The sequence below is a fragment of the Chelmon rostratus genome, chromosome 8 (assembly GCF_017976325.1).
Source record: "Chelmon rostratus isolate fCheRos1 chromosome 8, fCheRos1.pri, whole genome shotgun sequence".
In the NCBI taxonomy this organism is placed as follows: Eukaryota; Metazoa; Chordata; class Actinopteri; order Chaetodontiformes; family Chaetodontidae; genus Chelmon; species Chelmon rostratus.
The window spans coordinates 11337766-11362924 of record NC_055665.1 but is presented as its reverse complement, the minus strand read 5'-3'; the positions used below and the strand labels follow the sequence as shown (position 1 = coordinate 11362924).

At 43.7% G+C, this 25159-nt stretch overlaps 2 protein-coding genes across 2 annotated transcripts; one reads left to right on the top strand and one right to left on the bottom strand.

Moving 5' to 3' along the window:
- Nucleotides 1-4530: 4530 nt before the first annotated feature.
- On the top strand, nucleotides 4531-11705 carry cacng8b (calcium channel, voltage-dependent, gamma subunit 8b). Its single transcript, XM_041942030.1, has 5 exons — nucleotides 4531-4557; nucleotides 5352-5576; nucleotides 9103-9186; nucleotides 10500-10640; nucleotides 10906-11705. The coding sequence occupies exons 2-5, from the start codon at nucleotides 5354-5356 to the stop codon at nucleotides 11703-11705; spliced, it is 1248 nt and encodes a 415-aa protein (XP_041797964.1). The 5' UTR covers nucleotides 4531-4557; nucleotides 5352-5353.
- A 6123-nt stretch (nucleotides 11706-17828) lies between these two features.
- cacng6b (calcium channel, voltage-dependent, gamma subunit 6b) lies at nucleotides 17829-23645 on the bottom strand. Its single transcript, XM_041942085.1, has 4 exons — nucleotides 22973-23645; nucleotides 20365-20439; nucleotides 18528-18665; nucleotides 17829-18431 (listed from the first exon to the last, which is right to left on the bottom strand). Exons 1-4 carry the CDS (start codon nucleotides 23334-23336, stop codon nucleotides 18211-18213), a joined length of 798 nt encoding a protein of 265 aa, XP_041798019.1. The 5' UTR covers nucleotides 23337-23645; the 3' UTR covers nucleotides 17829-18210.
- Between the last annotated feature and the right edge of the window lie 1514 nt (nucleotides 23646-25159).

The following is a 25159-nucleotide window of genomic DNA, read 5'->3' as shown; positions in this document are numbered from 1 at the left end:
GCTTGCATGCCAAGGGTTTGTTTGCGTGTTGATCTTTTTCTGTGCACCTGCGTGTGTGTCTGTGCTGGCATGCATGTGGAGATGTCAACGTGTGTGTGTGTGTGTGTGTGTGTGTGTGTGTGTGTGTGTGTGCCAGCTGTGGGATCTCAGCAATGAGCTCAGGTGTGTAGCTTTTTCTCATGATTAAGGAGAGAAATGATCTCAGCTACCAAGAGTCACTGCTCTGATTATTTAGGCATGTTTTCTTAATGTTCACTGCTGCCATCAGGCACTCAGAATAGAATACGCTGCTTGTATTTTTAGAGCTGCCATCATAAGTAGGCCTAGTGCAGTTTTTTTTTCTTCTGGTCAAGCAATCAGTATTAGCTTATGTCATTTTCCTGCACATGCAACAGTGAATGTAGTGTGACTCGCTGTAGAATCAGTTTTCTGTGTCTACGCTGAAATATACCCACATGCCCACACAGGACCGTTGCCTTTCACATTTGTGGAAAAACTTATTACAGATGTCATCATTTATTCAACAAGCAGTTTGGTCGTTGATTTATACAATGAATAGCTAATGGGGCAGCTGCTACAAAATTCAAATCTCCCGTGTGATTTATGGCTGCATTATTGGAGCCACAACTCATTTGGTGTGCTTATATTTTATACGAGGTCCTCTGTCATTCTAGGAATGAGTCACGCAGGTAGATCTGATTACATCTGAGGTATTCTGACAGGTGAGGGCCTGGTCCCATAATGGTCTCCTTAGCAGCTAGCTCCCAAAGCTAAGCTCTTGGCCTTTGTTGCTGCAGCACATCCTGCTGCAGCTAATTGGCCGCTGGCAGGCCCAGAGTCCTATGAGTGTTGCAAACATACTATAAAAACATCAATGTGAGGGTAAGATAGCTCTGGGAAGTTCAGACTTATGGAAGAAGAAGTCCTGACAAATCTGTTTCCATTAGGGACTGTACGAAAATTACTCATGGACAGGTTTAAAGGTAGCCAGATTGTTTGCATTTTTAAATATGTAGTTATTCTCCCCAACCGCTCAGCTGACTCTAGTGCCGTCACTTTATATCACGTCTGCCATGTATGTGGAGTAGCACTCCTCCAGACCCATAAACAGACACTGAAGTGTAAATCAGTGGAGTGCCCCTTTAATGTTTTCTTTGAACACTCCACTCACTCTAGGAACATTGTAACGACAATATGTCAAAAAATATATAACACTAGATTTAATTGAATTTGTGCAACTTGTTTAATCGGGTGTCCCAATTTAAACCTTAATATTGTAAGGCGGCTTTCATTGTGTCACCAGTGTTCACATTAATGAAACCCTGATACAGAGACAGAGCAGCTATCGTCTGCTTTAAGTTCAGCTTTTAGGGCTTTTGGATGTAACCACTGACTAAATTGCAATTGCTCTGCCAAAAAAACAGACAACCTTACCTTCAGCCCAATGAAAAATTACAATTACCTTCCCCCAATTCTGACCCTCTCCCCCCTAATCATTTTTGTAAAGTCCCTTAGTCTTACCCATTTAGTTAAACTCACTCACTTCTTTCTCTTTCCTTGCCCTCTTGTTCTTTCACGCTCTCTCGCTCTCATTCCCCTCGTTCTCCTCTTTCTTAATTATTGGTGGAGAATAGAAATTACAGATAATTAAATGACAATTATGATCTCTTACACAGGGGAGTTTTTGCTAAGGGGAATAACTTAGTAGGTTATTGTTAAGGTCATTCATTAAATACTGGAGTCAAAGACCACACACACACACACACACACAGACACATACACACATGCACATGTGCGCACACACACACGATACTGCACTTTTAGGCCTTGGAGATAGTGTAATTCCTTCTGGACATGTATTTTTCCTCAGGGAGAGGCAGTATGTTGATAGGGTTGGAAGGTCATACTACACACACAAACACACACGCATGCACAGTCACATCCACTTGTTTGCTTGCACATATGAACCCACAATGTATAAATAAACCACACAGTGGTGGTGTCATTTGACAGTTTACATAATAAGGAGCCTGAACGCAGAGATACGAGGCGAACTGTCTAACTGAGGGGAGCTGAGGGGAACATTACTGGGATTCAATAAGATTGGACTCGACCCATCCTCAGATGCACTGGAGAGGAAATGTGCACACACACATAAACACACACACACACACACACACACACACACACTCAACACACCGTCTCTCCTTCCATCTCTCCTTCTGTCTCTGAGGCAGCTCTGTTTTGGGTCCCACAATGCAAACAGGATGTAACCTATTTTGATCACGGTGCCATATTGCATCATCAAATATTAACAGACTTGACTGCACTGCATTATGTGCGGATCCTCATATTTTTTTTCTTAATTCGCCAAGAAAAGACATAGGGGATACTTCTCAGTCTCTCCTCTGTGACTGATGTTGTCTTTATTCATGTGTGTTTGTGAGTGCACATGTGCCTGTGTGTGTGTGTGTGTGTGTGTGTGGGAGCATCTGTGTCGCCATGGTCACACACAAATCTATTGATGGAGCCTTAGCGCACTGGTCTGTCTGTCTGTCTGGGTTTCAGAGTCAACACTGATGCTAGTGACTGAAATATTCCCCCTCATTTCTGCCTCTTTCTTTCCCATCTCCGTCCTCTCTCTGCTTTGCTCTCTCTGCCTCTTTCTCCCTCTATCTCTTGCCTGCCCCTCTCCCCCCCCTCTCCCGCTCTATGCTGATCCAGACTTTGGAATTCAATGTTGCTATGGTAACAGTGTCGGGTTGGTCCTCTCTGCCTCCCCCTCTTGCTCCTCTTATTCAGGCTAGATGCAGTACAACCCGCTCTGGAGTCATTCTGTCTTTAGCCTGTAATACTCTCACTTCTATAATTACTCTGATCTGTATTTACACTGTTCCAATATGGATCTACAGCATTTAGATAAAGCATCTGTAGTAGAAAATCTAGAGATGATTCATTTAGTCAAACGACAGAAAATAAATATAATATAATGAACATAATGAATCAATCATGTAAGCCATTTTTCAAGCAGTAAGATTGGGATCTACAGTAATGCTAGCAGCTTTGTGAGGTTGTGGCTAGCGGCGGTCACTGGTGGTTGGGCAGCACCTGAGAAGGGGTTTACTGGGGGGGGGGCAAATTGTATCAAAGTGGTCTTGGCCCCCCTGGCGGTGCCCCTGGCCGTACTAATCTAACCTCTGCAATGGCTGATCTGCTCTCTTTGGTGAGGCATCTGATGTCAGATGGCGATGATGATGATGATGATGATGATGATAATGATGATGCTCACAGCTGGTTTTCAAGGGTTTGAGTCAGTCGGTCTTGAGATGAGACTTTGCAAAAGTCAGGTTTGAAAAGACATTCTCACAGTAGAAGGTTGTTGCTTTGCAGCTCAATGATTCCATGTTGTAGGCTGTTAGACACATCAGCTGGTTCCACATTAAACAGCAAATATGTTCACTTTCTTTTGTTTACTTTTCATATCCTGAAACCTCTCACCTGAAGGAGTTTTCACACTCACCAGCACATTCGATGTCATAGCAGGCTTTTGTTCCTGCAGAGTAGGAAAAGGCACAGTTTCCTCTTTCCAGTTGCACTTGTCACAGCTTTAATTTCACATTGATTTTAGATTTGACAGCAGAGAGTTGCAAAGCTGCTGGAGCTTGAGGTTCAGCTCTGAGAGGTTCTTGGTGATGTCCACCATGAAGGCCAAGTCACACAGACACTTGCTATCACTGAGTTTCCACAAGAGGTTTTCTCTTCATCTCTGTGAATTGTTCCACACAAACTGACTCTTTGGAACAATCTTGTTTTGTCTGGTGCTGGCAGCTCTGCAGCAGCAACAAGGCTCTCCTTCACAAATTCTCCCTCTGAATGAGGTGTCTTAGCTATTAGCTCGCTCGCCACAAAACCTGCCTGCATGGCACCGTCTCTGTCAGCATGTAGTCTTGTGAAAGCTGCTTGTTGGCCTTCCAAACTCTGCCGAAGAGCATTAAGCTTAAACAAGTTTATTTGTCTTTGTAGCTCATCCAGTTTAGCATGTTTGTAGCTGTAGTGAGTCTGAGGATTCACTGCTATTTGGATGGTTTAATGATTATACTTCTAATTATATTCTAGACTATTTAAAGTCCTTGGAATAAAAATATGAACATATGTTTTTATTTGTATTTTTTTGCTATTTGTAAATTCTTGTCCTAATTATTCTAAGTAAACTAATGAACTCTAAAATTTCAAGTGTCTTTTGCTTTATTTTGTGTGCAGCAGCAGCAGAGCTGTGACCATGGTGCAAGTTTTCTGCTGACAGTGGACGGACAGAGAGCGGGACAACCGTCCAAGCCACAACCTCCACCAGCAACAGCTTTCCAGCGAGAAAGGAAGGAAGCGAGACAGAAAGCAAGAGAAAGAGGCAACAGAGAGAAAACGAGTGCAGGAAGGAGAGAGGGGAGCGGGTGAGAACAGTCGATGGATGCTGTCCGGATTGAGGGGACAGCACGTTCTTCACTGACGAGGAAAAGAAAGATTTCAAAATTGAGTCGAAGGATAGAAACTCGCCGTCAGGTAAGTCTTAACTTTTTGAGACTTTGCTTCAGTCTTGTCTAATCTTTGTCATTATCAGTATCATCAGCGGGAAAGGGGAAACTTGAATATAGTAGATTTACAGGCCACTGAGGCAACTTTATTGCTTCTCTCACATGCATGAGTCAGTGTGACGGGCTGTGAGTGATTTATATGATGCTATTTGTGTGAGAGCATATATGCGTGTTTGTATGTAAAAGGTGCAACTGCACTGGCTTCCTAATAAAGACTGCACTGGTGCAAGGTGATGTCATGTTAGATCTAGTGTGTGTGTGTGTGTGTGTGTGTGTGTGTGTGTGTGTGTGCGTGTGTGTGTTTATGTGTGGATTCATCTGTAGCTCTGCTCATTCTGAGGGGGAGAACAGTGTCAGGGTCATGAATATGGAGTACACAGAGATTGGGAAGGTGTGATCTGTTGTGTTTCACATCAATTCTGTCTTGTTAAGCGGAGTCAGCAGAGTCATCCAACTCTCCTCCAAGGACACATCATACAGCCACTTACTGTATGCACCTCCCGCATCCACCTCATCCGCTGTCTCGTCTTTTCTCTCCTCCCTTTATGCCTCCCGCCAGCGCCCCTCACCTCCTCTTGCCCATCATCATCTCACCTGAACGTTTTGTGTATGATTGTAAACACACTTCTGCTTGGTTTATTCCATTCTTTCTTGTTCTTGAGCTCCACAACAAATACTAGTTTGCTCCTTCTTGCACTCCTAACGTCCACCCTTTTCCTCCTCTCCCTCCCTTCGTCCTCCTCCTATCTTTTCTCTCTTAAGGCATGGTGTGTGAGAAGGGGATCCAGATCCTTCTCACCACCGTGGGGGCATTCGCTGCCTTCGGCCTGATGACGGTGGCAATAGGGACGGACTACTGGCTGTACTCCCGTGCCCTCATCTGCAACAGCACAGCCAACGTCACCCAGGATGACCCCCATAACAAGGACAAGAAGGATCCTGGCGCACTCACCCACTCTGGACTGTGGAGGATATGCTGCCTGGAAGGTAAAGAAGAAGTTGTGGGGGACATTTTGGGTCTACGGGTGTGATTTGTACTGATTTGGATCCATGCAAGAAAAAGTTTGCTATGATTGAGGCTGTTGATATGAGCAAAAAGGATGGCTCTGGTTACTTTCTAACCATTGAGTATTTATGTGGATCCAAATCTAGTCAGACTAGATCTTCTTGCCTTCAGGACTTGTAGGGACCTGAAGTTGAGCAGGAAAAAAAAATTGAGTCAACTCAAGACTGAAGGAATAGCTTGACATTTTAGCATATGAGCTTTTTTGCTTTCTTGGTGAGAGTAAGATGAGAAAATTGGTATCATAGATGTGGAGCTAAAGCCAGCATCCAGTTAGCTTAGCTTAGCATAAGGATTTGTAACAGGAAGAAACGGCTCTGTGCAAACTGAAATCTACCTACCAGCATATAGCTCTATAGCTCACCAAACATAGACATTATGTTGTTTGTTTAATACATTCAAAAACTGAAGTGTAAAATAAACAATTTGTGAATTCACAGGGGATAAAATCACAAATTGGGCCCTGTTGTTGACCACGAGCGAATTTGTGCCAGTTTGCCCAAAAAGCTCTTCTTCACACTACAAGTGCTGCAGGAGTCTTCCTCTCAGTCTTTTCAGTCTGAGAGTCTGTCGGTTCAGGGGGTTTGCATGCTCAACGTATCCAACTACCTCATGTCTCATTCACACGTAAGAAAACACAAACATTATCACAATAAACGTAAACTATGAACATGGCTGTTGTTAGTACTCACAGCTGTCAAGCTAGCATGTTAGCATTCCCACTTTCTCTGCGATTCTTGTGCGACTATCTCGCTATTGCTTCAACAATACATCGTCCTAGTCTCTAGGAAGACGCCGCTCATGAGTGCATGAGCAGAGTAGGCAGGTATGTATGTAGACAGGAAGTAGGCCACCAACCTACTGTAGCTTTAATTTTCCCATCAGGTAAAAGAGAATTCTTCTTATTTTTCTCCTGCAGAATAAATCAGATTGAGCAAGATTAACTTAGCAGTTTCTGCATTTAGACTGGTGCAATTGCAGGCTCTTGTCTTTTTGCCTTTGATGTGATTTTAACTGTTTAACACTCACCAAAAACAAGTGGATGCCACTGAACACAGGAAGTAGTGATGACTCCAACTAAACTTAGCCGCTCTGGCTGAACCAAACTCATTATTGTAGAACTGAAACCATTATCTCTTGGTGATGCCAAAGCTTTTACAAAGTGGGAACAAATTTTGCATCAGTCACTGTGTTTTTGTTTTTTATTGTTCAGCAGAAGTTCAGCAGTGTCAGCCTTTCACTTGACTTTAGGAGTCCCTGTAATGTCAGTAATCATTAATAGCATCAACACATATTCCATTTCGTATTTGTTAGACCGTACTAAAGTGACAAGAAAACAATTTTGCATAATTGCAGTATAATTATATGATACTGAAGCGTAACCCTCACTCAAAATAATCCATTAATCATTGTGTTTGATTCAGGCTGCAGTAATTTAATTCAAGGGCTAAAACAAAAGGCCTCTCTCACTCAAAATAATCCATTAATCATTGTGTTTGATTCAGGCTGCAGTAATTTAATTCAAGGGCTAAAACAAAAGGCCCACGTTCACCCTGACACACATCGACTTCTCACTCCAAGTGGTGGAAGCAACAGAAACTGGCACAGGCCATCTCTCAATCTTCAGTTTGTCACTGCAACACAAGCTGCTAATTCATTATACATTACACTGCCTGGCTGTGGCCAGCTCAACAGTATAAGCTGGGATGGAGTTAACAGTGAAGCAGCTACAGCCAATGGGGTGGTGTGAGTTAGCGATCTGTGCCTTTGCTCATATACAGACTTCTGTCTCCAGGAAAACCTCTTGGCTCTCCTTATAAAGCATCCCCGGCCCATCCTGGGCTTGGTCATTGTACAAAGCTAATTTGTCCTCATCTCCAAGCTTCCTGATAGCAAAGCAGCCAATTAGAGATAAGCTCTAGCCCTTGCAGCAGTGCTGCAGTGCACCCCCACCCACTCCCTCCATTTTTTCAGTTTCTCCACTTGCTATCCCTCTGTCTCACTCCCCCAAACATTATATTTAATCTTTCACTGGTTTCTTCCTCTCCTTGTAGCTTCCTCTCTTTCAGTCTTTTTCTCTCACATTGTGGTGCAGTAAAGCTGACAGTGTCTTGGCATGGCTTAGAGGTCAAGTATCCTTGATGTCTGTGGAGTATTGAGCCAAGATAGATGCTCAGTAGTCGTGCAGTGATGCAGTGAGGTGTAGCTGGAGTGGAAATGCAGGACATGCTAGCTCTAAAAGATTTATGCCCGTGGGTGGGTGGCACATTATGCTGTGGATAGAGCTGTGTCCTGTCCTACTCTCTAGCTCTTCTGCAGGTTTACTGAACGTGGGGTTGCAATGAATTACCTGTCAATCAGTCTATTTATCCATTTACACTTTATCCTAATATTTCACTTGTTTAGTCACTGCTTTTAGATATTCACTCAAAGCATTTTCCTTGTACCTTTAGCAGGTTTTACTGCTCTGCTCACTGGCTTTTTTTCACGGCTCACGTTTTTGCTATTTTTCATTTTTGTGCTTTTTTTATCAAATCTTAATTTCCATTTTTTCAAATTACTGCAACCACTCAAAATCTTTCTATGTACCCCCCTGGCAACTGTAGAAGTGCCCCCTCACTGATACAGCATATACAGTTGTGAGGATAACACAGAAAACCAGATAATGTGGCCACTTGGTGTAATTTTAGTAATGTCCTCTAATAAGGGGCTGGTTGAGATGCAGTTTATCATTCATGGGATCAGTTGTCAGTCCTTCAACAAAACTTGCTCTTAGGAAATCTGTCAAAAATATCAACACTAATGTCTTGAATATATCAGCGCCGCCTGAAACAGTCTGTCGAGTCCGTGTCTGAGGAGGATAACACTGATCGGTGTGGCTCAACTGACATAGCGCCCCTATGTGCCTCCATCTGTTTCTTTTCAGACCAACCTGTGGGAATATAAGAGCTGTGAGAAAGAGACCAGCTCAACCCCACACCTGTCCGTCTCTCCCTCCGTCTGTGTCTCTTCATTCCGTCACTTACATCCATCTTTCTCACAATCCACCCATCAGCAACAGTGGTGTGCTGTCATCATCGTGCGTGCATCCCTCCGTCCGTCTGTCTGTCCACATGCAGGACCCCAGCGGGTAGTTATCCGTCTGCCCATGTGTCTGCATACTTGTATGTATTTACGTGTGTGTGTATTATATGTATGTGTTGTTACTAACTTGCATTCAGAGGAAGAATTAACCTTTTGGTGTCCTTATCAGTATGTTGAAGTTCATCATCTGGCACATATGCTTGGATTCGAAAAAGAGATTTTCTAACAAATATATGACTGTGTTCAGCTGTCAGTCAGTTTGTCCCTCAGGAGGATGTTTGCTGTTGTCTTTTCTTAAGGCTACAGCTCTGACTTCCTGTCTGTGTTTGTGTCTGGTTACCCTCTGTTTCTTCTCTCATATCTCAGGAGTAAAGAGAGGAGTGTGTTCTCAGATAAACCACTTCCCAGAAGATGCAGACTTTGACCATGACGGGGCAGAGTACGTCCTACGTAAGTTAACAGCGGCACTACTAGGCATGGATGATGAATGAGAGAGAAGAAGAAAACAATTACCTTTCATAACTACCTTTCGTTACTTTTTAAACTTGGTGTTTTTATTGCTCGCTCCTCTGAAGACTCCCTCTGCAAGAAATAAACATGTGACAATGTGTGCAGAAAATCAGGGGAGATGGGGTGCCCTAGTTCGTACTAGTGCCCTGCAGTGATATCTCTCTGCTCTGTGATACGCTACATGTGTGCCCGTGCATACATAAAGAAAAGCTTGTGTTCTGTTTACAATGTTGCAGAGGCATTTTGCTGGCATTTAGGTGGCATTTTCTCTCCCGTGGCCTAGTTGTCCTAGATGAGAGAGGAGTGCTATTGTGTGTGTGTGTGTGTGTGTGTGTGTGTGTGTGTGTGTGTGTGTGTGTGTGTGTGTGTGTGTGTGTGTATGGTTGGCAGACCCGCTGAAAACACTGAAGGCCACATGGGAAGGGTTTGATTCAATCATGTGTCTAGAACTGAGTAATTAATTTCCTCACTGAGTGTTACGCGTATATTTTTAATGGAGCAGCTTTCACTGTTTTCACGGTCTTTGTGACTGTCAATCCGCCCCCGCCTTGCATTGTCCAAACCTGGGTTAAAGTATTAAAGCAGTTGTTTAACTCTACTTGGAGTGCAGCACCAGTTTGCAGCCTCAAAGATTTCATTCATGTTTGACCTCATGACACCTGTGGTCAGCAAGCACAGTTTAAAACTACAGTTAACACTCATTGAGCAGCTACTCTGTCAGAAATACCACAGTCTGGTTTCACGCTGTGCACGGCGGTGGTAGTTTTGACACGACAGCAGAGCACAGTAAAAGGAGAGGAAAAAAGAGGTGTACACTGAGTTTCTTACGAGTTCTGCACAAAAAAAAACACACCATGTTTGCCTGTTGAGTCTTTTTAATGTTAACTAACAACTGTAGGATACAATCAGTTTGCATCAGCAGTAACGCATCGTCAACAGTTAACAGCAACAATGGATTACATGCATACATCATTTCCTGTGAATCTCTCGTGCGTAGGTCCAGTGCGGGAATGGTGGACTCCACCACTAACAATATAACTTTTTAGAGAGATAACTACAGAGTGTAAATGGCATGAATGGCTACTGATGAGAAAAAGACAACCATAAATAGTATCAAAAACAGGGTTTGATTTCTTACAAAGCTGAAGGATTGGAACTTTAAGACAAACTGTCCAGAAGTACAGTATCATTTCTCACATATTTCTGCTCCTTTCTAGTATTTGCTGTTGACCATTATTCTCTCCTCTGTTTAGGGGTAGTCAGGGCTTCCAACATCTTCCCGATCCTTAGTGCCATCCTGCTGCTGATGGGAGGAGTTTGCATTGCTGCTAGTCGTTTCTATAAGAGCAAAAGGAATATCATCCTGGGGGCAGGAATTCTCTTTGTGGCTGCAGGTAATTTAAGAATAGTGCATGTGTTTGTATGTGCTTGTATGTGTGTGTGTCTGTTTGTGTGAGAGGTGGTCTGGAGAATATTGCAGTTTTTATGCTTTGTTTGAGAGTGTCTAGATGTGTGTAGACTACTCTGTCAGTTTAATAGAGGTTTTTACATTCGACCCTCATCGTGCCAGTTGTCTTCATTGAGAACGTCACAAATCATCATGTCAAACAAATGTGTGTGTAGCTCTTTTGTAAATACCATATTTCTGTGCTGTCTCAGGTCTGAGTAACATAATTGGCGTGATCGTGTACATCTCGGCCGCGCTGGGCGACATCTCTCCTAAGAAGGACGAGGATAAGAAGTGGCAGTACTCCTACGGTTGGTCCTTTTACTTCGGAGGCCTGTCCTTCATCATGGCCGAGATGGTGGGGGTCCTAGCTGTCAACATCTACATCGAGAAGAACAAGGAGCTGCGCTGCCGCTCACGCACCGACATTTTCAAGAGCACCACGCACGCCATGCTCCGCCTGCCCAGCTACCGCTTCCGCCGCCGCTCCCGCTCCTCATCCCGCTCCACCGACCCCTCCCGCTCCCGAGACCCCTCACCTGTAGGGGGAGGTGGGGGCAAGAACTTCGGCATGCCCCCCTCTGCGCTGCTTTCCCAGGGCCCCATTTCGGTGTCCACTTTACCAAACCCCCACTCTCGCTCACACACGGCCCTGGCTGGAGGTGACATCTCCCTCTACACGTTGTCCCGTGACCCCAAACTGGGGGGCTTGCCGCCCATGTATGGAACGGTGGACAGGGCCACGCTCTACCAGCTCCACAACTGCTTCCCAAAGGATGGAGGTGGAGGTGGAGGGGTTATGATGAGTGGTACACTTCCCTCGCTTAAGTCCCACAACCCTTCCAATTCTTCCAACTCCAACGCGCCCATGCCCAACTCGGTGGGCTCGGGTCCTCCACCCTTTACCTCGTCCACAGTAGACAGGGAGCGGGGGATGGGGACTCTGGACAGGCTGAAGGGAGACAGGGAGAGCAACTCTAACACCCTCAATAGGAAGACGACGCCTGTTTAGAGAGAGGGTGCGAGAGGGGAAGGCGAGAAGGAAGGGAGAGAAGGAGGATGGTTAGTGCTGAAGGAGGGAAGCTAGAGAGGAGCTCTGTGTTGAATGGCTCAGCAGGAAACAGATAGAAAGACAGGCGAAATGCTAAATCTCTCCCTGTTCACTGTTATTTAGTCTACTCAATCTCACTGAGAGCAAAAAGAAGATGAGTAATAACAGAGTGATAATAACAACAACAATGAACTTTCACAATAAAACTATTTTGATATTTTAATGTGCTAGAAATGATTTATTTTGTTAATGATCAAACGCAATTAACCTTGGGCTATTATGAAAATGTTTCACATATTTTTTTGTGCAATATTACTGCTAATTTAACCAGATCATCATTAATGTAAAATTGTTGTTGTGATTATTCTTAGCGTTATTACAGGCTAGCCGTATTTGCAAACACTATAGTTTGGAATGAAAATTTAATTTTCGTGTAATTTTCACTCTAATTTTTGATCTCGATGACTTTTACTGTGAAATTCTTCCATGCAGAGCCGCTGGGACTGTCAGTGAGCTGTGTGTAACTGTGTCAAGCATGAGTGTGCACAATATGTGTGAGAATGAGGGCCTGTATTATGTTTTTTTAACCCCATATTATATAATTTTCATTTATAACATGAAGTCAGATTTGAATACTGTAAATTGTCTTCCAATACTGATACCGAAAGAAATGCAACAATAATGTGAGTGACTGAGACAACTGTCCAACTTCATTGTTATTATGAGTCTGAGTTTTCTATGGGCCTCTGTTAGTCTTATTTCCATTCTAATCAGTGTTAACAGTAGTACTTGTAGCTATAGTCGTGTTGAAGATGTTTGTTCTTGGGCATTAACAGAAACCTCTGACTGGAGGAAGCAGAAAAAAGAGACATAGAATAATACATTTGTACAGATTCAGGTAAAGGTTCCTGCCTGAGCAGAAAAACAAAAAAACCTAATCATTTTTTTCTATGAAGAGTCCCAAAGTGAGACATGCAACTCATCATTTTCAGTGGCAAAAAAATACAATATGTATATGTGGGTTGAGAGGGTTTAAAAAACACTATTGAGAAAAACTTTTGAAAAGATACGTGTACATTGTAATTACGCATACATATATTTGTAAAGTCTATAGATATGTTTTTTCGGGACCACTGTTCAAACTGGGTATGCATTTTGGGCAGGTTTGGCTGAAGTGTTTTGTTCCCGGTACCCTCCCTGGACTCTGGTTGGGCAGTTTCATCTGCCAACCCTGCGCCGCCATACTTGCCCGTGACCCCTGCCCATATTTGGTCACAGGATCAGTGTCCCCTACTTTATCACGCCAATAACAGATTCACCACAGAGACATCTTAACCTCCCCAAAGATTCTTTTCACTGTGCTTCCCCTGTGACCGCTGACTCCGGAGTCTGAACTCTGACCTGTTTATGTTGATGAGAATGTAAACACTTGTAACTGCCCCCACCCCCACCCCCACCCACTCTCTCTTCTAAACTACCCCGAGATTCGGGTCGAAACAGTGGACACAGCGCTACATGATATAATGAAGAAACGAAACAAAACGACCAGACGCTTCCAGATTCTATACGTTTTCATTTCTTTGATTTCATTTCAGAAAAAGAATAATGTGATAAAACTGCACACAGATAGCATTTATGTGGGCAATATGAATAGTATGTAGTTGAGAATAGATATATCTAGACAAATGATTATGGTTTATCTAAATGTGTGATAAACTTAAAACACTGTATTGCACGAAGTTTATAAAAAAAACAATAACAGACATATTCACAGGCTGCTGTCTTTTGTTTGTGTTTCCTAAGAAAGAAGAGTGGGGTCTGTTTCCTTCAAGAGTATCTATAGACAGGCTAACAGTGGGGGGAAAGTATTCAGATCCTTTGCTTAAAAGGACTACACGAAGTTTTTAACAGGTTATGAAAGAGTCTCAATTTAATACTGATCCCTCTCTATGTCATACATAAGCAAGCAAGACCATCAGCAGTTATTCTTGCTGTCTGTCGCCTGGTCTGACTCCCCATGACATCAGACAAAATGATTCACAGTACACAGACCAGAAGAGCGTTTACATTTTTTAAAGTTTCTCATTGAATAGTATGTTATTTCTTAGTATTGGTTCAGGATCAGTGAAGAGAAAATGAAAATAATTGAACAAAGAATTTAAAAAAAAACAAAAACAAAGGGGACACTGTTAGGGCAAGGGTGAAAACACCTTAGCTTTGGTCGGTCATTCATCAGATGGAGAGATTTATGGGATTTGAAATGATTGAATAGACCCTCTTCCTCCCACAAAGTTATTCGACAGCCTATGGGAAATGAATGTTAATCATTTTAACTTTCTCACCAAAATTACTACTACTGAACAATCAAATCTGTTATTACTGGCTTACATGCAAACTACATGTATCAACAAATCAAAGTTCACGATTGTCATATTACAGTTATTAATCTTAAAACAGATATATTACCTCACCGCTATGCATCTGGCAAACAGCTGTGTTTAAAAAAGTAAAATAGTGTTAAATTTAATTTGAGTTTCTTTGACTCGCTTCCAAAAGCTCTAGCCCAGGCATCTCAAACCGGTTCCATAAAGGGCCGCGTGGCTGCAGGTTTTCATTCCAACCCAGGAGGAGCACATCAGGCCAACCAATCAACATCAAGGGATCACTTAGTTGTCAGCTGAAGACTGAGATCAGCTGATTAATTGATTCCAGCCAGGTGTGCTCCTCCTTGGTTGGAATGAAAACTTGCAGCCACGCGGCCCTTTATGGAACCGGTTTGAGATGCGTGCTCTAGCCACATCAAGGTCTCTACGACATGAGGTGGAAACACTACCGCTTTTGTCCACAGGGGCCGCCAAAGTCAACACAAGACAAGAGCCCACAAGACAAGTTGCTTTAAAGTGTCTATAATAGATACTTTCATATACTGTATATAGTGACAATGTGAAAGTGGTCGCTCACAGTGATGAACATGCAGAGCATTATCACCTGAATCTGCAGCTCCCCCTGCATTTAAGGAGCCTTTTCGTGACCAAAATAGAGCTAAAAGAGAGTGAATATTGGACTCCTACCTGCTAATGCTAAGCAACTCTCTGCTAACAAGTTCACCATTTCAACTGAAGATGTCAATATTTGTTTACAGCTTGCCTTCACTACCCCCAATTTAATTCAAATTCAATTTATTTTAACAAAATATACTTAAAGCAGCGGTTTAGGGAAAGAAGAATGGCCCCTGTGCTTTAACTAACATGTAAGCAAAATTTTAACATTGTAGCTCAACCAGGTGAATCCACTTTTAATTGCTCTATATACTTTTGGGTAATTTAATCCATAAAAATGCACCACGTGTTAAAAACTGATGATTTGAAAAGGAACTATAACTCTGAATGTGGAGTACAATTTCCAATACATATACATATTATATCCAGTGGAGTACAAAGCAGCATTAACCATTTAAAGTAGAGTAAATGTACTTTTTCACTTCACTCTGGTCTATAGCACACAAACTGTTCATGATTAGTGAGCAAACATTGCTCTTAGTAGTTACTCAGGCTCAAGGTCTCTCAGCTAATCTTGGGCATATTGGGATCCTAAAAAGACTTTGACCTTCCCTGTCAGACCTCAGGCTCATAATATTTGCAAATATATGGATAGGGACAGATGGGTGGTATCTGACGAATAAGACAATGAGATAAGCAACTGAACGTTAATGAAGTATACTCTTCTGCAAACAGTGCCCTACCTGAGCCCACCATTTGATGGGCCCATCTGGTGCCTCATGCATGTCTTTGCATGAGTAATTCTAAAATACTCCCAAGGTCTGCTCTGGGCCCTTCTGGCCCACTGGGCAGGCTCTGCTTGACCTCGGTGGGGTGGTAGGAAAGAAAGTGGGAATACTTCCAGGGAGGATCAAGCTGAGTGAGTCCCTTCAGGGACAAGAGATGATACTTAAGGCAGAGAGAAGCAGTGTTACATCCTTGACAAGGGGCTTGAGATTCCTTGCAGCACTCCTGAACCCTGAAGATTAGTTATCTGGATAGCCTTCCCCTGATATTATCATAGCTACTGCAGCCTGGTTATATTCACAGTGATGCAGTGATGAGAGATTGAAGGAGGAAGGATGAGAGACTGCCAAAGCAAACTCATGTCATCTACTACACAGGCACCATCCCTTATCACACAGCTTAAAATACATGGCCATTCATATTCTGGCAATATATCAATAATAACTGTTGAGATTTGCCTCTTCTGGGAGCCTCCACCTTCAATCTACAGGTCCTCTATCAAGAATTCTTGGAAGCCCATTTCCATTTACAAACATGCAGCTAGTGGTCGCGCACCACTTGTCACACTGTCTCAGTAGGACTATTAACAGCTATATATACAACCAGGATAGTGTGTCATGTGGATTGAGTTTCTGCCCACCCGGAGTTAAAAGTATGCCTGAGTGTGTGTGTGTGTGTGTGAGTGTGTGTGTGTGTGCGCGTGTGTGTGCGTGCAGGTGAGCATGGGACTGTCTGGATGCCACTCACTCCCCAGGGGGCTGGGTGCTAGAGCAGTTATGGAGACATCTCCACACTGAACAGTCTGTGTGTGTGTATGTGTGTGCATGTGTGTGGATGGATGGGCAGAGGGGCTCGGAGGTAGGGTGGGGGAGTAGTGACTGCCGGACTACCCTGGAGACATCAGGGAGAGTGACGCACTGAGGTCAGGGGTGGAGAAGCAGAGGAAAGGGTACAGAGGTATGAGGATAGGCCGGGGGGTACATAGTTGAAATTCAAGGATAAGGTTTCCGAACCTCTGCAGTGAAATGCATTACGATGAGCTCTGGCCTAATTATAGAGGAACGGGTTTGGGGGAGGGGGGTGTTTGGCAGAGGGGTTAGGAGTCACGCTATGAAGGGGTGAAAATGGGTGAATGTCAAGTTGGGCAGGCAGACAGGGTGTCATGTCAGCAAACATAAGGGAGGCAGTTATTTTATGTCAAATCCCTTTAATGATAAGCAAAACTGGCACCACATACTATACATATATATGAGTAGAAATGAGCACAGCATAGATTTGTAACATGGCGGTTCCTATGACAAACATATTTACTGCACACAGATTGCAAAGTGACTGGAGACAACACAACAAACAAGGACCATTGATAAAATATAAACAAATTCATTCAATTTATGTACAAAGTTGAGCTTATAAAGTGAGTCCATTCAATTCTCTGATATACAAAATGGTATTTGAATCGCTTCTCACAGCTGATGTCGTTCGACATACATTCATCAGTGAAGCAGCATTCACCCAATAGTTGTAAAACACGCATAAGTAATAAATAATGACAGCTAAAGCCTCTTGTCTATCAAGGATTAAGTGGTAAAAAGCTTCATGGGCTTGAATATTAAGGATACTCATTGACTCAGTTCATAAGGCAACATGCATCAGATATGATAAGTAAGATAAGCCTCCATACTGACCGTTAGCGTTATCAAAAGCATAGCTTTTGTTGCTATGCTGATGGCATCACATTCTGCTACAGCTTTGTGAATTTGAAACTATGGAAATTTATTTCTGCCTGAAAAAAAGAGAAAAAGATGAGCGTGATAAAAGATAAAATTACACAATTATTTTCTCACTTGATATCCATCATTTTAACTCAGTAAGTAAAACGTTTGACTCACATTCTCATAATTCTGTATCATTTCTAACTTTAAACAGCCCAAGAAGAAGACAACATTTCAGCACGTGCTCCAAAACAACATATGCTAATATTCAAGTGACAGAGCCGCCAGAGTAATCATGAGGGGAACAAAGGACGATTACTGTGGAGGGATGAAGTCAGAGTGGATGGGTGGATCAGCAAAATATCAGACAAGTCAGACAGTCAACGTTGTTTTTCGGATCCAAACATTATGTTTCCCTGACAAAGTTGATTTTATGCCTAACCACAGCCAAACCTTAACCATCATGTTGTCCATCCAACCATTTTGTTGTTCAATTTGGAGGACTGCTAACTAAATTTTCTGTTTTTTTTAATCTTCTTGGCAGAAATGGGCATCCATAGTAAACAGACTACAAACTGTTTTGCTATAGCAGAGTGTCTGAGGATTAAAAAGTTTTATTTTTTATTCTCCTTATGCTAGCAGAAAGATTTATGTGTGGCTCTACAGCTACAGGCAGGCTAATGAGCCTATTTGTGACACTTGTGTAAGTAAACACAACACAGAGCTAAAAATGAAACAGTCAGCAGTAGCCCTGTTGCTCCTTCCAGCTATTTTCTACTAAAACTAAATTCTGGAGGCCTTACTGATGTGTTCCTGGCTTCTCTTCAGACATTTGATTAAGACCTATGACTTTTCTGACAAATGAAATGCCAAGAACAAGCAAAGTCACAGCCCTCAGGATAAGGACTTTTCCACTTGCTCTGCAACAAGACATCAAGAATAACGTTAACATATTTTAGCATTCGGGCGCTAGGTGGCGCTATTCTTGTGCGGCAAGCATTTCTGCCAGGGGTTGAAAGGAAGGGAGAGGATGATGAAGAGGGAACCTCCGAGAATAAGAATGGCTCCCGCTGAGCCCACGCACGCCACGGACCAGGACAGCTCATGGTGTAAAGGTACAGAGTGGTCACTGGACAGCAAGGCCTGCACAGACTGGTGGAATATCAGGACAGAGAGCAGGACCAGAACACCTGAACACAGGTTTAAATGAAATCACATTATCTCACCAGCCAGAGTTATTGCCATACTTGAATGTTAACAGGCAACAAATCACCGTGAGCTCCCACCTGATAGGATGAAACAGAAGGAGGCGGGCTTGAGAAAGAAGGGCACTCCTTTGCTGAGGGACATGGCGATACAGATGGAGCCCATCACCATCATGGTCAGACTCAAAAGGGCCAGGATAGCTGCTGCTAGATTCAGATCTGTGGAGGAGAGAAGAAAGAAATTCAAAGAGAAAAGGCGGCAGGGTGTAAAATTGCATGTGAGAATTTGTGAAAATAAATGTTAAGTTGAAATACAATACTGCTTTGTGCAGTGAAGAATCTACAGGAAAGATGGCAGACGTTTTGTGAAATGCCGTGTGAAAACTGGTCGGTTCATGGAATCAAACATGGAACCTCTTCACAAACATCCACTTTCCTTACAGTTGATTATTCTGGATGACTGAAACGTGAAAAAAAGAAACGGGCCTCCTCCCATATTGGCTCTATTTAAAAGGGATTTTACTGGCATTAAACACCTGAGCAGGTGTAACCCATAAAGCTGATCAACATTTCACAACGGCCAGTGCCAGCTAGTGTTTTTTGTGTTTTTATTTTATTAATTAAAACACAACAGATACAACCCTTACGAATGGGCTTTTTTACAGGGAGAGAGAAGAAGCCAAAAAGGAGGTGAGATAAATAATGATGACACGCACCATAAAAAGACCAGCAGCAGTTTTGTTTTTGTCCAGCAACACTTAAACTCAAACTGATTAATGCATTTTTCCTATCGTCCACGGCAGCCACTGGTGCCCATGTGCACCCGTGAGATTTTAAAACGGAGCTGCAGAGACTTAAAACTTGCTTGACGTGACTCAATCATCGCAGTGAACACTTGGTTTGTTTTGTTATTTTGTTAATGCAGTTGGCACCACAGCCTGTTTGGAAGAGTCATTCTTGTTGGTGGAATTTCAGCCAAACAACATCCACTTTCAGACAAACAAGACAGAGGAGTCTGAAGTCACGCCAGCAGCTCTGCGAGGCTGCATTTAGGCACACACACACACACACACACACACACACACACAGATGCTACTATGCTCACAATGACAAACTACCATGCTGATGTTTAGCAGGTAAGCTTATGCTTCTTCCTGCTCTTTTTCAGACGTGTTAAGCTAATATTTTTTTGTTGCTTATATGTTCGAAATAAAGCCATTCATTCATTCATTCACCATCTTAGTTTATCATGTTAGCATGATAACATTATCTCATTAGCACTTAACACAAAGTACAAATGCGGATGTCATAAATGTTGGCATATTTGGTGATAAACTTTAGTTCTGAACAAATATTGATGTGAATATGAACTATTAAGGCATCACAAAGTGATTACTATTCATCCTGAATGTATGAATGTATGAACCAAACTTCATGGCAGTCTGAGAGATGTTCAACTCATAACAACAAATGTCAACCTCATGGTGGCGCTAGAGGAAACGTCAGGGGGTCGCCAAAGTTTCACGTTTAATATTCAAACAACACACTCTTGTGTCCTTAATATATCAAATGACCTTGAATCCATCAAGGAAGTTTTCAGAACTGTTCGCCAAAAGATAAACTTGACTTCCTGCTCACTGTGATGAAAGTATCAGGTCTCAGCCTGCTGAACTTGAAGCCGCGCCGAAGCCAGCGGCTGCCTGGACAGTAAGGTAAACACATTAATCAGTCTGATGGCTTATGATTTGCCTTGGAAAATGGGTGGCAGCAGAGGTTTATGGGCTGAAACATGCAAAAACTACCAGCATGGTCCTCTGAGCAACCCAGCGAACATCTTTATTGATAGTAGCGGCACTGTAATTGTTAGTGTGTGTCTGTACGTATGACAAAAATAGCCAGGGAAAGTACAACATCTCACTCTTGTTAGTTGTCTTCTTGAATATGACTGCGTTCTCCCCAGAGGTGAAGAATTTGAAGTAGGTGCAGTTGGATTCTGTGGGTAAAGGAAAAAGATCATACAAAGAGATCAGGCACGTACACACACACACACACACACACACACACACACACACACACACACACACACACACACACACTCCTATGGAAGGCTGCTGGTCTTCTGTTATGTGCCTCCTATGCATCCATGCACCCTGTCCTTCCAGGCATTATTCCTATTTATATCCAAGTGTTAGCTGGAATACACACACTGCTCCACACACACACACACACACTGCCCAGCATCACACATATGGTGCCGCCAGAGAGGGTGAGAGACAGCAAAACACTGAGGGTGGATGGCAGAGAGGAGAAAGGAGAGAGGTAGACAGGGAGAAAGGGGGCAGATGGATGATAGAAATGGAGAGGCGTGGCTGCAGAAGGAGAAGGAGTGAGGGGAAGCGGATATGTGGGGTGAGCGAATGATGAAGGGGGGGTGCAGGAAGCATGCATAGAGGCTCAGAGGAGGCGATAGCAGAGGGAAAGGAGGAGTGAGTTGGGGGGCAGATGGAGGGGTGGTGAGTGAAGGGGAAGAGAGAGAGGGGAGCCACAGATGGAGAAGGAGGTGAGGGGAGCTAGAGATGTCAAGAGGGGGAGGAAGCGCAGAGGGGTTGGTTAATACTGCATTAGACATACACTCTCCCTCAGTCCCTGTCTGTCCCTCATCCTCGTTTCCCCCTCTCTATATTTAGACAAAAACTGTGAAGTAGTCAGATTCCACTTGGCTTCACAAGCGCATAGTGATGACTTTCACCCACTGAATATTTTGTGGTCCAAGATGACCACATGCTCGCACACACACTCACACATTCCTCTCACACACAAATATGTCCGCGCTCACTTGCAAACATTTTCATTGCAGCAGACAAACCATTTATCAGCCTGCTGAATTTTTTTTTAACACATTATGCTATCACAGTCAACTGGTTTTGCTCTCGCTGCCCCTGCTGAGGCTATAATTATTGAGCTGTCATGTTCCTCTCCAGCAGGCTGCGAAGACGGATGGCTGGTCTTGACATGACAGGCACGGCATCAGCGGGGCCGCACTTTGCTCAAGACGGGAGCCAGAGGCATGCAAACAGGGATGTGAAACAGAGAAGCAGAGATGGCAAAAACAGTTGTTTTCGTCCAAACATGACAAGCCCACGGCCATCTGCGACAGGCGGCGTGGGCCAACAGTGTTAGGACGTGTGAGAAAGATTGTCAGAAGCATACTGGCTGCTCTCACAAGCCAACAGACCATCTCAGAGGCACAGATATATATCCGCTGGCTAGAAGCAGCCAGAGATGCAGGACATTTTGACAGGTAAGATGAATTAGTCCTTGACGACCGGATAGAAAACAATGTTGTGGCGCATCATTCAAAGTGATGCATGTGAGCAGTATTTATTGCATATACAGCATGTGATCCACGTGGATCTCTGCTGGATGAGACGATTTTGTTGGGTTTCTTCAGACCTCGGCCGTGTCTCAGCAGATTCCCTGAGACAGGCAGTGATTCCAGGAGCAGCTCCTTCTAAATCTCCATCTCACTTCTTCAAATATCTGCCCCTCTCCATCTCCATGCTCGCTTTTCAGACAGAAATAGGCCATTGTGCACATAATCAGCGCACTCTGGAGAACCTAACCATGGTCAAGATGAATAAGGTGCTTTTAGATGGGAACTGTCACAACTCTAAACATGGACGTTCGTCAACACCCGTGGTCAGCCCCTCATCACCTGTCTGTGCTGTGCATACATCAGGAGATCATCAGGTGTTCAGTCAAGGGAAAAACTTGACATGAATGCTTCACTACTGACAATGTTGTGAATCACAAAGATTTTATTGTATAATTACAGTATGCTTGCATGCATTGTTACAACAGTATGAGAATAGAAAAGAGCTTCTCTGTGGTCTTGCTCGTGCTCTGTTTCCAAGCATCGTATTTCTTTAATGATTCAATTTGCACATTATCTGTAGGATGACCTAGATACATATGTATGCAGGCAGCTTCACATACACAAGTATCCTCTCTCTATTCCTTTGCAAGGTGACGGTGGATAGCACACATATATACACAGGGAAAAATGACTGTTGGCATAGCTTTCCTCAGTCCCTCATGGGCTCACATGAAAGACCTACAGATGTAAGCGTGTTCCCAGAGGGCATGCATCATATTAGTGATGCTGCTCCCTCTGCTTTCACATCATTGGTGATGGCAAAGAAAAACTGCGGCAATTAAGTGTACATGTTTCTTTCCTCAGCGATGTCAATGACTTGCAACCTCTCAGAAACATCATTTGACCCCTTTCTATTAATTCACTTTCATTCTGACGCACATACTGTTGCATGGAGGCAGCCTCAAGGTACACTTGCATGGCCGGGCAATTCAGTCTACAGAGAGGCAGACACGAGCAGACAGTCGGAGAAACCAAACAAACACATGCCCTCCAGAAAGCTCACCTGCTCACCTCCTAGACAGCACAGAGGACAGACAGACAGACCAACACAAACTCACGCAGACATACAGACACTGGCCAGAGGTCTCACCTCCAGGTAGTTCAGCGGGGCCACAGCTTGTCCTCTCTGGGTCTATGTCAGCCACCCATAGGGTGCGGATGCAGCCCTTCCACAGGCCATAATGGGCCATCTGGCAGGTCTGGTTGCCGCTGAAATTCTTTGGTTGGGCCAGCTCCACCCAAAACTCTGTCCCCATGCCCAGTACCGTCAGGGTCACACCAATGATACACACGAAGAAGGCCAGTTTGATCTTCCCCTCCTGGCTGTCACTCATCTTGTGGGTCCTCCTCTGTCCCCTTCCACCTTTCATTCCACCCAAACCCCCAGCTTGTCCGGCCCCTGCCACCCCGATGCGGCCCTCCTCATCCTGCTGTACAAAGAAGTTGGACCACATACTGAAGAGCAGGGGAACGGGGCACTTTGGTTAAAGATTATAGGAGCGAATAATAGATGAAAAGAAAATGGGGAGAGATTAAAGGTGAAGAGGGTGCAGAGGAGGACACACAGCGATCAACTGCCCTGTGAGGGATGGGTGAACTGAGCAAAAGCAGTCAGAGTGAACAAAAGATCAAATAAAAATAAGTGGGCTGAACAACGAAATTGGACAGAAAGCGAAATGAATAGAGCTACAATCAAGTAGGGGCGCGTGAAGTGAGGAAATTATAAAATGGGAGGAGATGGAGGCGAGGACCAGGAGAGCCAGTGCCTGTTTTCCGTCCGGTCCTGTGGAATAGAGAGATGAAACAGAAAGATGAAAGAGCAGCCAGCATATGCTTCACAAGAGCAAAATCCTTTCATCGCCAGCGTAATATTTAATTTCCAACAGCTTTATCAGCATCTACAGTTATCCCTCCCTAAAAGCCATATGACATGCTCTCAGCCAACAATAGATAAGCCATATGGCATTTTCCTGAAAGGCAGATTGTGCTTCAGATGAAGAAACAATGGACTGAGTGAGTTGGTGTAGTCGGTCGGTGCAGGGTCAAGGTGAAAAATAACACCACAGCACCAGACTGGACCGCCCATCTTCTATTTTCCCGGAGGAGTTGACAACAGAGCTCTTCCCCGAGCAGGTACACTATCTGTGGCTTCGACACAGATCCCTTTTGATCTGAGGGGATAATGGGTTGCCACAAATACCTCCAATCCTGCATTACGTGTGCCGGCAAACACTTGGAATCTGCAGCCTCGACTGTCTTTTTGAGCGTGCATGTGGGCGTGTTTCAGCGTGTGGCATATACACTGTAGGTGGATCCAGGCTTATGGAGCTGTTATTCCAAACTGTGAGCGAGGGCCCTTTGGAGCAGCATGAACAGCGGGAGTGCCGGGGTACAACGGTGTCGCTGCTCTGCACAGGGTGCATGAGAGGTGATAATTCATGCCTGAACCCTCTGACAGAGAGGGGGCTGCAGTAATTAACTCTGCCTGTGCAGTCCAACAGGTCACGTAGTGGAGGCAACAGGCCGGGCCAGTTAGGAAGGCAGCACCAGCAGTTGGTGGATCACTTAATTCAGAGCTTTGCGCTGACAGCATCAGAGGTTTTATATATAGGCAACGCACCACGTGAGTCCACTGTGCAAGCCGACTGTGTACAATCTTTTGCAGTACAGAAATATAAAAAGCAGTGTGTAGTGTAGAAATTAAAGTGTCTGTAGTATAAATATCACTGCGTTTTTCAGTTTTTGCTTTTTGTCTGCTTTATACAACGATTTCAAAACAGTTGGGGCTGTTCAATGAAGTCATTTGCAAACAAACTGTGTCTGCCAACATCAGTTTTACAAAGTGTTCCTGAGCTCATGCAGTAACATCCTTTATACAGTCATGTGTTTCACAAAGTGGTGAACCTCGCCCCATCCTCGCTTGTGAACCACTGAGCCTTTCCAGGATGCTCCTTTCATACCCAATGATGATACTATCACCGGTTACCAATCAACCTGTTTACCTGTGGAATGATCCAAACAGGTGTTTTTGGAGCGTTCCACAACTTTCCCAGTCTTCCCAGTGTTTGAAACGTGCTGCTGCATCCAATTCAGAATAAGCAAATCACATTCAGTTGTATTTTTGTTTTACACAGTGTGACATTTTTTAGAATCTGGTCGAATTGTAAAATGAAAATATGGAACTTTGGATTTTTGGACGACTTTTTAAAATTATTTTTAAGCGTTAAAACGATTGATTGATTGATTCATTGAGAAAAAAATCTGCATCTAAAATTAC